The sequence below is a fragment of the Schistocerca piceifrons genome, chromosome 8 (genome assembly GCF_021461385.2).
Source record: "Schistocerca piceifrons isolate TAMUIC-IGC-003096 chromosome 8, iqSchPice1.1, whole genome shotgun sequence".
Lineage (NCBI taxonomy): Eukaryota > Metazoa > Arthropoda > Insecta > Orthoptera > Acrididae > Schistocerca > Schistocerca piceifrons.
This window is the reverse complement of record NC_060145.1, coordinates 458,330,773-458,343,208: the sequence shown is the minus strand read 5'-3', so window position 1 is coordinate 458,343,208 and position 12,436 is coordinate 458,330,773. Positions and strand designations below refer to the sequence as shown.

General features: G+C 39.2%; 1 protein-coding gene across 5 annotated transcripts in view; it reads left to right on the top strand.

Moving 5' to 3' along the window:
- Window positions 1–12,436, top strand: part of LOC124711247 (phosphorylase b kinase gamma catalytic chain, skeletal muscle/heart isoform) — a 133,248-nt gene that overhangs the window by 96,563 nt on the left and 24,249 nt on the right. For all 5 annotated transcript variants that reach the window (XM_047241215.1, XM_047241213.1, XM_047241217.1 and 2 more), the window contains one exon: window positions 10,209–10,367. In XM_047241215.1, the coding sequence (XP_047097171.1) occupies window positions 10,209–10,367 (159 nt within the window). The remainder of the gene's footprint in view (window positions 1–10,208; window positions 10,368–12,436) is intronic.

The window sequence follows — 12,436 nt, the reverse complement described above, 5'->3', positions numbered from 1 at the left end:
TCTCATGGCAGGGGGCTTATATAGTGTCCTGGAGATATATTACTATCCTTTTGTGCTTCTTATATTTGAGAACACGATACACACAATACATCAACACAATAGTGATTGCTGGAGGATTGTTTCCAACACAGAGAGAGGGGAGAGGGCAGGAGCAGTTGCTCTGATCACCTGTATTCTGATGACATTCACCGGGTGAAGATGAAGGCAAGGGAAGCAGTGATATCTGTTTTTCTACAAAGAAGGTTCTTGCATTTCTCACTACATATAGCTGAGCATTGTCCTGGTGATGAAATATGACAGATGAAGCTGGCCGAAGGACTGATTGTACCTCGAGCTTTGATGAATCATTTCTGAGGTAGTGGTTGTAGTTGAGATTGCACCTAGTTTGTAGAAATTGATAAAATTGGTGGTATCTGATGAAATTGATAAAATTTGTGGTATCTGATGGTGCCCTAAACAATCAGACAAGGTAATTTTCTCCTTTACTGCTTGATATTCATTGCTACATTGCAGTTACCATAACAGAACACAACCATCTCTGTGGGGCAAGTTGAAGGTGCACTTTTCTGAACAGACAACATTTGGTCACTGATCATGCCATTAACTGTGTTTGTAAGCCTGTTGCAATCTCAAAGCATTTGTGGTTTCTGACAGTGGAAATTGAGGCAACAGCATGCATATTAACTGCCCGTTCTGCAGCAGGTTGTGCCAGAGCATTAACACAGATAAGCACACATGCAATATAATGTTCCAGTGTCAAGCCAACACTGTAGATGAAGCTGTATGCTACATTATGGTTATGTAGACAAGACAGCTGTCATCCCTTAATGTGATCACACTGCACAGTCCAGTACCCCTTTCTTATGGCATCCTGCCATCTTTAGTGCACTTCCACAGAAGCAATACTCTCTTAGCAACATATAATGTAATGTCACATTATGACAGACTCCTCAGAGATTGACCATTCTGTCCTTTTTAAACTTTCACGTGCTCAAGTGGGCTGCAATCTAGATGATGTCTAATTGCTGCATCCTGCATGGTGAGTGAAAGGAGACAGAGCATAATGAGATTTACTTCCAGGTTTCCTCAGCATTCACTGGTTCTTATACTGCATGAATTTAGCGTAACATGCATCTTTATGATTAGACAAAAAGAGAAAAGGAGGGAAGACTAAAGTGTAATGTATTAGTAATGACAGTCATTAGAGGTGGATTTCAAGCTCCAAATGGATAAAGGAAGGACATCTTCAATGTCCTCTTCAAAGAAACTGTCCCAACATTTAACTTAAGCAATTTAGCGAAACCACAAAAAATCTGAATTGGAATGGCCAGACAAGGATATGTACCACATTCATACAGAATACAAGTCCATGTCTTAAGTGCTAGACTACTAGACCACTTACATCCAGTAACTCAAGAGACAATCCTGCTAAGACTACATCTCCCAGCAGTCGTATCACTTACTGTTGATAAGTTTTACACATTCTCAGGGTCTGCATTCATTCAATACATTCCTTTTTCTGTTGCAATTTTCAGCACCCATCTCTCTTTCTAGAAAATCACTCAAAGTAATAATATAAGTTTCTGTATGCCGAGCATTACTTTATTCATGTTTGCTTTGTTCTCGTGAGAATCCTCGTATATTTACATAGAAATGTGATTAATGAATTTAGTTGGTAGCCTGTAGCTAGGCACTAACAACATTGCAATAATAATTGCTTCACTGATCATAATTTAGAGGGACTGTATTGCATTTTTACTACCATTATTATGTATAAAAATTCAGCCTGGCACATGTTTGTACTCACGAAACTCAAAAAGTAGTCGGTCGATTGCTTTGAAATTTTGACACAATGTTGCATGTGAATGCTTCAGTGTTTATGTGCCTATTTTTTAAATTTAGATAGTATATAAATAAATATGTATTATGTAGAGAGGGAAATGTCATTACCAAAAGTCTTGAAAAGTTCTTGAGTATTTTACTTCAAATTTTAAACAACACTCTATTAAACATTCAGATGAACACAACTATACATATTTTTAGTTAACAATGTACAGATTTTCTGTTTAAACTGACTGCAAGAAAGAAAATGCTCTGCTGTAAATATGTGTGTTTCTGTTCATCATAGGCAGTTTTAACTATGGTAGTGGGGCATTTAAATCATTAGGCAAATTGTTTATATAATGTGATTTTTGTTAGCTAGCTGCAATATAAGCAAATTATTTTATAGTATTGAAGGCAAATAAAACAGGTGATAATTATTAGGATATACGTTTTGATTATAAAGTGTGTTCAAGGTCTATTTAAAAACTGCTAAATATACCGGTGGGCAGTGTTGTTCACTTAGGAGACAGGAAGATATTTATGCCAAAGATTTTGAAAAGGTCTGTGATGCTATATCAACAGTGAAGTAGATATCAGTATTTATATCTAAATCAGGAAGATAATTGCTTAGTTGTGTGGGAGATGATATATGCGTATCACCGTTGGAGCTGTCTGTATTGTGAATGCACAAGTAATTGTCATAGACATCATTGGTTTGATATCCACTACTGAAAAAGAAATTCTCTCTGGATCTCTTCATGCATTGTAGTCTTCAGCTGTAAGGATTCATGATGCAGCCGTGTGCTTCACCTTGCCTTAGGCAGCTGTCTTTATCTTTTCTTACATCTTGTAACTAGCCAGGAACTTCCCTGGTCCCTTTCCCATCTATTTACCTGATTGGATGTCCCACACACCCGCAATTCATTTTCATTAAATCTTTCATGACATCTTCCACTCCAATCTGTTCCCTGATCCATTTTCCCCATTCTTCACAGTGATTGCCAATGTCATTTGAAGACACTATGTAATTTACAAAAATAACTCGTAGGATTTTTACTATTCGTTTATTTCCTTAGCTATCCATCCAGTTGTTGGCTTCTGTTAACACGTTTTCCTCCTTCCAGTTTAAGGATCTGAAAATTTTGCATAAGGCTGCTAAGAGCAATTTTGTTGATACAAAATCCACTTGCCAGATTTCTCATATTGTTCTGAATTTCCCAACATCTTGAAGTCTAATGGAAGTTGTGCCATTGACGCAATGTTTGATGTATTAACACAGGTTGAATACATTGTTTCTCTAGAGTTGCTTGTACAAATTTTGTTGGAAATACGACAAAAACTTCTCAAAAGCTTTGAATAAGGGATAATCCACACTCATTGCTTCATTTGTAACTTTGTTCACTATGTGCATTGTGATCAATTATATTAAATCATTTCTAAAGCCAATTGGTCCCTTTGAGTGGTTTACGGTTACGTCACCCTGTACAGTTTCTTTCTTGTGTACAGCATGAATTTTAGTCTTTCAAGGCATTTTCAGAATACTGCAAATCACATCTTCTTGATGAGTAACACATATCTATCAGTACAGCTCTAACAGCTGCTAGAAGCAGTAGGTCTCTACATAATTTCAAAATGATGCTTGATGACATCAGCCAAAACTTGTTACATTACAGTTCTGTGTGTTGTTGCCAGTGTTGTTACTTACAGAGTTGCAAGAAATCTGACAGCTATTTATCAAAATCCTATACAGTATGTATACAGTATACAGTATGTTGCTTAACTCAAGTGGACATGTTGTGCTGCCACACCTTCGCTGTCTGGTACAGCTCTCGTAATCCCAGGCAACATAAATGAGAACAACTTGCCGCAGTTTGTGGGTGAGATAAATACGAACAGGACACCAAGATTTTAAGTCGATTTCCTATATGTTGTCCAACTGTGTAAGACATCTGCAATGTCTGACAGGACAGGTTGCTGATTTGTTTGGATATGAAGAAAGGTGATAAGAATTTGCAAAACTGATAAGAAAAAGATTTTGAAGTAATAAGGAAGAGAGATGTATTCTGAAATCAGTATGAAAGAGGATACTATTAAACTGATGTTACACAACTATAAAACAACATGTGCATGGCTGATGCAGGTGACCCGCTGTCATATTGCAAGATACGAGCGCCAAGCATATTGCTATATTCTGTTCAAAGTAATGAGCAGACACCTGTTACTACTGCATGGAAGTGACTGCTTATAGCAAGACACAACCATGAATTGTGACAAGGCGGCTGTTGCTAGTTAGTCACAAAGCTTGTAACAGAATGGGGTGGACATGGCGGCAAACAAACCTTTTACGGGTTGACAAGTACAATGCTCCTCCTCCTCCTCCTCCTCCTCCTCCTCCTCCTCCTCCGTCCATCACCTCCTCCCCCTATTTCTCTCTCCATCTCCTCCTACCACCCTCTGTGTCTGTCTCCTCCTTCCCAGTCTCTATTTCCTCAAACCACTTCATCCATCTCCCCCCCCCCCCCCTCCCCACCACCACCACCACCACCACCACCACCACCACCACCACTTCTGACATTGAGCCTTGTTTATTGTTATTGCAAAGTCATATGCTATTTTAGTATTTCAATCGTAAGTCGATTAGCCAGAAATACATCTTTCCTATTTTCTGTGAAATCCGACTGTGAGGAAGATAACAGTATAGCACATTGTTCTGGTATTAGCTACCACGAAGGTCGAATGCCCAGCAGAGGAACTGAACTTAGATGACATTAAGGGGGCACAGTGGCCACACTTTGCTGTACTCACATGGTAAGTGCGCCACCTCCTCAGGTCACATGAATACAGTGGCCAATAGTGTTCACGTGGCTGGTATAGAGGCAACCATCCAGTGCACAGCTGGTCAGTTCAGTGCTTACACTTGATATTGTTGGATCTTTCTTTGCTTTACTAGGACTGTTTTGGTAACTACCCTGCTTGTCACTTGATTACTGTCCTTGGTCACATCTTGGATTTGTCTCCGCTGCTCTGGGTCATGTCATCATCAGTGGGGGCTTGGCAATGGCTTAGCTTAACAATTCGTTGTCATCTAAGTTGTTGGTTCTTGTCGCTGTCTTTCGTTTGTCCACAGTGTGTCTCTTGCATTTCACTCGCCTACTGTTAGTCTAGGTTACTCCTCTGCAGGCAACTCTTCTGGCTGGTGGCTTTTTCTGTGTCTCCATTTCTTCCAGGGTTACAACATGCATATTGGTATCTGGCTGCTCATAGATATAGCAGTTGTATATACAACATTTGTTTAAAATATATATAATGAGAAAGAAATTATATATATATATGATATCAATATAATAGAGGGAAACATTCCACGCGGGAAAAATATATCTAAAAACAAAGATGATGTGACTTACCATACGAAAGCGCTGGCAGGTCGATAGAAACACAAACAGACACATACATACACACAAAATTCTAGCTTTCGCAACAAACTGTTGCCTCATCAGGAAAGAGGGAAGGAGAGGGAAAGACGAAAGGATGTGGGTTTTAAGGGAGAGGGTAAGGAGTCATTCCAGTCCCGGGAGCGGAAAGACTTACCTTAGGGGGGAAAAAAGGACAGGTATACACTCGTACACACACACACATCCATCCGCACATACACAGACACAAGCAGACATTTGTAAAGGCCTTTACAGACACAAGTCTGCTTGTGTCTGTATATGTGTGGATGGATATGTGTGTGTGTGTGTGTGTGTGTGTGTGTGTGTGTGTGTGTGTGTGTGTGTGTGTGTGCGAGTGTATACCCGTCCTTTTTCCCCCTAAGGTAAGTCTTTCCGCTCCCGGGATTGGAATGGCTCCTTACCCTCTCCCTTAAAACCCAAATCCTTTCGTCTTTCCCTCTCCTTCCCTCTTTCCTGACGAGGCAACCGTTGGTTGCAAAAGCTAGAATTTTGTGTGTATGTTTGTGTTTGTTTGTGTTTGTTTGTGTGTCTATCGACGTGCCAGCGCTTTCGTTTGGTAAGTCACATCATCTTTGTTTTTAGATATATTTTTCCCACGTGGAATGTTTCCCTCTATTATATATATCTTCTTCATATCAATTAGTGTTTGTACAGCCTGGTGGCAGTGTCTGCTAATAGAGGATTCACTGTCTCCATTTTATTTGGTTGTGTGGCGTGTCCATATGAAGATTTACAGCCTTCATGTCTTTGTGCAGTGTGGGCCCATGCTGTCTTCATTGTCCCATGGGTCTCTTTCCCGCGACCATCGCAGACGGCTTTTGCACATTTTCTCCTGGATCAGTGCTACATTGTAGCAATTCTTGCTAGTGTTGTTCAAAACATAATCTAGTCAAGTGGTGCCACTTGTCTATCTATGCATCTTAGTCTCCATAACCCCCAATCACCATTTTACGTCTTATACAGCTAGCCCACACTCGGTGCCATAGAGAGCAACGGAACAGATGACAGTTGGGTAAATCTTTGACTTCTGATGATCCTTAATCTGATGATCGCAGCTGACACGCCTGTTGTCATTTGCTATTTAATCCAGGCTGCCTGTGTCCATGCATTGACTTCATATGTAAGTTTTAGAACCAGGTTAATTTAAATTTGATACTGTTGGTAGATGTTTCCCATCAACATTGATGGTTCCAACTTCTTGTCGATCTGATGTTTTCTTTTTGTGGAGCTGTAAGCCGTATTGCACACGTCAGTCATTCCCCTTCTGTGTTTGAGGGTGAAGATTGAATTTGTACTCCACAGCTAACATGGTATCATCAGCATAGAGAAGTGTCCATGGTAGTGGCATGATCAGGTCTGTGACAGTGTCCATCACAAGATGTGAAAGTCATTTGATGATGGTCCTGCAGCTACTTGGCTATAGTGCCTTGTTCTACATACAATTAAAGGAAACAAGCAGTACATTTTTAGATCAGAAAATTTTGTTTCTTGCAGTCAGTATTAACAGAAAACTGGTACATTGCTGTTTAAACAAATACATATTTTGTCTCTCTGTTTGAATGAAAATTTGAAGTAAATCAGTCAAGTACTTCGACATTTTTGGTAACAGTGTTTCCCTTCTATATATCTCTTACATCTGTAATTTCAAGTCGCCTCCTCGCATCTGTCTGTATTTGCAGGCTAATATCAGGAACAGTTATGGGTATTTTGATCCGGTTTTCACTAATAAATACACTGATTCATGTGGAAGTTTTTTGTATATAATTTATAAATATTTCACACAAATTGTCTGAATTATGATTAATTAATGTCATGTTGTGAAAACAATGCTGCTGCCACCTAGCGAACAGCAGTCATAACTCAAGAGAGCAACAGTGCGTTGAAATAGCACAAAGCATGACCAAATTTGCATCTGGTGCAATGGTCTAGTGGTAAAGCTTTTAATTAGAACAAAGAGGTTGTTGGATTGAATCCGAATTGGGTCTTTTTTATTTTTCACTCAGCCTTTCAACCTAACATTCCCCATTCAGTGATCTGGAGATTTGCTAGAAATGAAATGTGGCTCGGATTCCACATTACCACTGTAGCCCCCCTTTTTCCAGTTGGATAACCAATTAGGGACATGCAAGTTGCCTGAGCGATATCTAGTTGACTGCAGGCATTTCAGAACAGCTGTGTAGTGGGAAAATGTAAAGTCCTGTTATTTACAATTATTTATGGCTAGAGTAAAACATAGCATGGGGTGCAGCACTACTTCATTTATATAAAAAAAGGTTTTGCAGCAGATGACTCAGCTTTCTGCTTTCTTTGAGTGAAATCTAGATGCAAACACGATTCTCTGTGTGGTAAGGCCTAAGATATAATTTGTTTGACAGAAGACTAGTAAACAAATCACCACTGATGAAAAAGAGATTTAGGCTTTTTAAAGCTATTAAAGACATGGGCGTGATCTTCTTGAATGGAATTCAAAAATTTCTTGTAGAGGAAATACAAGATTTCAAAATATTTCTATAGATGGTTGAGGGGTGCATTTCGAAGTCAGACAATTTCTGCTGCACTCAGATTACCAGCAGCAAATCACACTCCTAATTCACTCCAAGGTCTTTGAACATCAGCCAGTTACTTGCTCATGTATCATAATAAATAACAAAAAGATAACCATCTCATCATAATGTGAAGTGAGACTTACAATATGAAATGAACAAATATTTTTAACCAGTAGTTTACTTGCAATTGTTTGAGAACAAATGCATGGCATAAAAACAAGCAAATCCAAAATATGTGAAGTTTTATTTTTTTTATGCTTCAAGAAAAAAGTTTCTGAAAAGGTACTTCAGCAACGTTGCTTCGTTGCTTCATTTACATTCAGAACATTGTTTCAGCAGCATAGCAGATGCCTCAGCATTTTGCTTCTAGCTTTCCTTGAATCAAACTTATATGTGGACAAAGGTCTTTGCATGGCATGGCTGAGAAGCCTGTCATAATGTGTCCACAACAAAGAATTGTGGCAGTGAGTCTCAACAGTGCATTACGGCACATACTGAGGCTCACAAGAGGAGTATTGTAACACAATCTAAACATGTAGATCATGCATGTTTTTTCTTATTTCGAAAGGGCTCAAGTTTCCAGAAAACTCATAAAACTGACACAGATATGCACCCAGGAGACAACATGCATGGTGAAAGTAAGTGGACACATATCGAAGAAGTTCAAGGTGAGGACTGAAGTGCGACAAGGAGACTGCCTCTCTCCTTTCCTGTTTAACCTGGTACTGGAGAGAGCCCTGAGAGAGGTAGCAAGCCTAGAGACAGGAATACAGCTGGGAAGAAGGATCAACACCCTGGCCTATGTGGATGATGTAGTTTTTATAGCAGAGAAAGGGCAAGACCTGGTTCAAATGGCAAGAGCATTAATGGAAGAGGCAATGAGAGCAGGCCTGAAGTTGAATATGGATAAGACAAAATACCTCCTAGTTAGCAGAGAGAATGATGACAGACCCCTGAAGGTGGAGGACAAAGACTTTGAAAGGGTAAAAGACTAAATATCTCAGTGAAAGGTACGAGATAGACCAGGAAATTACTGCACGAATACAAGCAGGAAACAGATCAAGGTTTGCTCTGGGAAAGCTGTTAAAGTCCCAGCTTCTATCGAGATCCTCAAAGACCAAGATCTACAAGACAATAATACAACCTGTAGTCTTATATGGAGCAGAGACCTGGACCATCACCCAAAAGATGGAAAGAAAACTCCTGACATTTGAGAATGCCATCCTCAGACAAATTTTTGGGCCAGTGAAGGATGGAGATGAATGGAGGAAAAGAAAGAACTGTGAATTGCAGGAGCTATACAAGTCGATGGACATTGTGGCAGTGATCAGAGAAAGAAGGCGGAAGTGGTATGGACATGAAATGCGTCGAGAAGGACAGGTCATCAGGTAGGTAGTGGAGGAAGATATTAGAGGCAAAAGACCATGGGGAAGACCATGACTCCAGTGCATTGATCAGGTCAGAGAGGATATGAGTACACTGAACCTGTCTAAAGAAGAATACATGGACTGATTAGAATATCATGTAAAATGTTTAAGTAAATCAATCAAGAACTTTTTGTAATGTTTGGTAACAACATTTCCCCTTTTTGTATATGTATTAAAATACATGTATAAATATATGCATTTATTCAAATGCAACATTGTGTTAAAATTTCAAATCAGTCTACCAACTACTTCTCAAGTTTTGCAAGCACAGACATATGCAGGCTGAATTTTCATATAAAAATATGTGTCCCTTGAACAAGAAGATGCTCATTTAAAACTTGAACCCTTTTAAAAGGTTGCTGCCATCTTTAATAAGCTATTGAGTCCTCTCAAAATGATTGCAGCCAAAATCTGTTTCATTATTTTGGTTCCTCATTATGTCAAGAATGAATATCATAAAGCTTGTTGAAGCTACTTTTTAATTGTAACCCTAAATAAAATTCATATATAAATTATAAATACAATGATGGGTTGTGCAGCACCAGACAGCCCTGAATATGTGACCTGATCTATTGCTTATTGATTTCTACTCGACTCTTCCATTGTTTTCGGTCTCACGTGGCCACACACACACACACACACAGCTGGGAGGGTTTGTAATGTGGTGTTTAAGTGTTATCTGGACAGTTTACAGCAAGTGTGTAGATGTGTGGCAGACACCAGAATAGTAGTGACCAGGTGGCGATTTCACTGGATTAAAGAAGCATTCTCCTCATCCTTTCAAATTCTTTGTAATGATTAAATGCACTTTGCTTTTCAAACGTTAGTGTTTTGTTAAAAGTTAACAATCATATTTTAATCATGTTTTCTTTTTCTTCGACTCATGGTGTTATGATGGTAGTAGAACCTCAAGGTAATTATTGCTAATTTTATTACTCACACAAAACTGTACCTTGCAGGAACATAAAGAACAGAAATTTGATGCCCGCAAGATGTTCAAATTTGGAATCCTCTGTGTTCGAGCCATCGTACGAATTCAACGACTTCGCTTTACACCTGAGCCGTTATCAATGGAAGTAGCAAGAGTTGACCCGTACAGGATAAAAGTACTTCGCAAGGTAAGGGACCTGGTGCTCTTAAATTAACACTATATTAAGTCATATTTGAAGGTGAGTCAAATGAAAAATAGAAAAGAAAATAACAAAGTTAGTTGTTGTATCAAAAGGAAAATTATCTGAGAGAATTCTTGGCCAGAACTAACTTACAGAAGAAATATCAGTAATGGTGATAAAACATGCAAAGTACACACTTTATCCTAGCAGTCAGAACTAATAGTTCCCTCCCATGGTTAGAGGGGGGGGTGGGGGGGAGATAGGTTGGGAAAGACTTAACCCCTCAACATAAAATCTGAGTTATCTCATTTTTATTGTTTTGATAGACACTTAAAATCCTGCATATACTCGAACAACTTAAGAACAGGCCATTGAGAAAATAAAACTTCACTTATATCCATGTCATTACTGATACTTAGGTGTTCGGCAACTAGAGAGCATCTGTTCCTACATTTGTAACCTGCTTGTCATGTTTTGGTTGATGTTATTGCCACTAGACATCGTGTTTACTAAGTACAATCTTGGATACCCAAAAATAAAATGTGCACTTGCAGGCTCCATTCTGTACTTTCCTTCAGCCACTGGTTTTGAAAAAGGATGGCGATAGTGATCTTGAGTTTGGCATTGAATATAGTGGTTCCTAATGACTTGTTGTTGATGGGATACTAACAGTAATCTCCTCCTCCTCCTCCTCCGCCTCCTCCACAGAAAGCTGTTATGGAACACATGGTTAGACTTGATAGCTACACAGAAACTAAGAAATGACTTCAAGTTTCAGGACATTTTAGTCAAAGTCCTGCACGTTAGTGTACTCGGGATTTTATTAATGGTGACATCCAAAAATTTGCAAATCTGCAACACATTTAGATACAATCTCTGGCACAATCAGTGCAAGTTTAACAGTACCAAAAAAGTGTCAGAAGTCCAATTAAAAACAATTTGTTTGGGATTCTGCATAACCACTTGTGCACAGCATGGCCTCTCTCTTCATCAGTGGAACTTCTTACTGGCCAGCACTCCCTCTAGTGGTTCATATATATGAAAATAGGTTAGAAGAAAGATCTGATGAATGTAAACAGACTAAATCTATTGGTGAGTGTGGTGGATCCAGAAGACATTAAAACTTCAGGTTCGTGATTGTGGCAACTGTTGCTCTGACTGTACGTGGTTGTGCATTGAAATGTTGCAACAGAGCAACTGCAGACAATGATCTGCATCATTTTCGTTTGATGACACAGCAAAGGCATATTTTTAGTAAGTTTAAGTATGGAGCACTATTGATGTCTGTAGTGACATGTAGTGCACTAAGCAGCCATCATTTTGTCCCAGAAAGACAGTCAACAGAACCTTCCTTGCTGATGGCTTTGTGTGGAACTTCTTCAATTTGGGAAATGAGAAATGGCGCCCTTCCTTATTTTCTATATTCATTTGTTTTTTGTGGTAATAGAACTAGATTTCATTCCTAGTGACAATTCTCATAAAGAAGGATCCACTTTTTGTTAAATGCACTACAGGAATGCTTCACATGCCTCAATAGCTTGCTGATAGGATATTCATCCTGCAGACAGTTGTTAAATAGGTACACATAATAATATAATATATAATCAGCATTACACATAGCCATATTGTTGGTGGAACCACTACTGAGAGGTATCTGTTGAGAGGCCAGACAAACGTGTGGTTCCTGAAGAGGGGCAGCAGCCTTTTCAGTAGTTGCAGGGGCAACTGTCTTGGTGATTGACTGATCTGGCCTTGTAACATCAACCAAAACGGCCTTCTGTGCTGGTACTGCAAACAGCTGAAAGCAAGAGGAAACTATAGCCGTAATTTTTCCCGAGGGCATGCAGCCCTAGTGGATGGTTAAATGATGACAGCATGCTCATGGGTAAAATATTCCGGAGGTAAATAATTCCCCATTCGGAACTCCGGGCGGGGACTACTCAGGAGGACGTTGTTAATCAGGAGAAAGAAAACTGGTGTTCTAGAGAGAGGAGCATGGAACATCAGATCCCTTAATCGAGCAAATAGGTTAGAAAATTTAAAAAGTGAAATGGGTAGGTTAAAGTTAAATATAA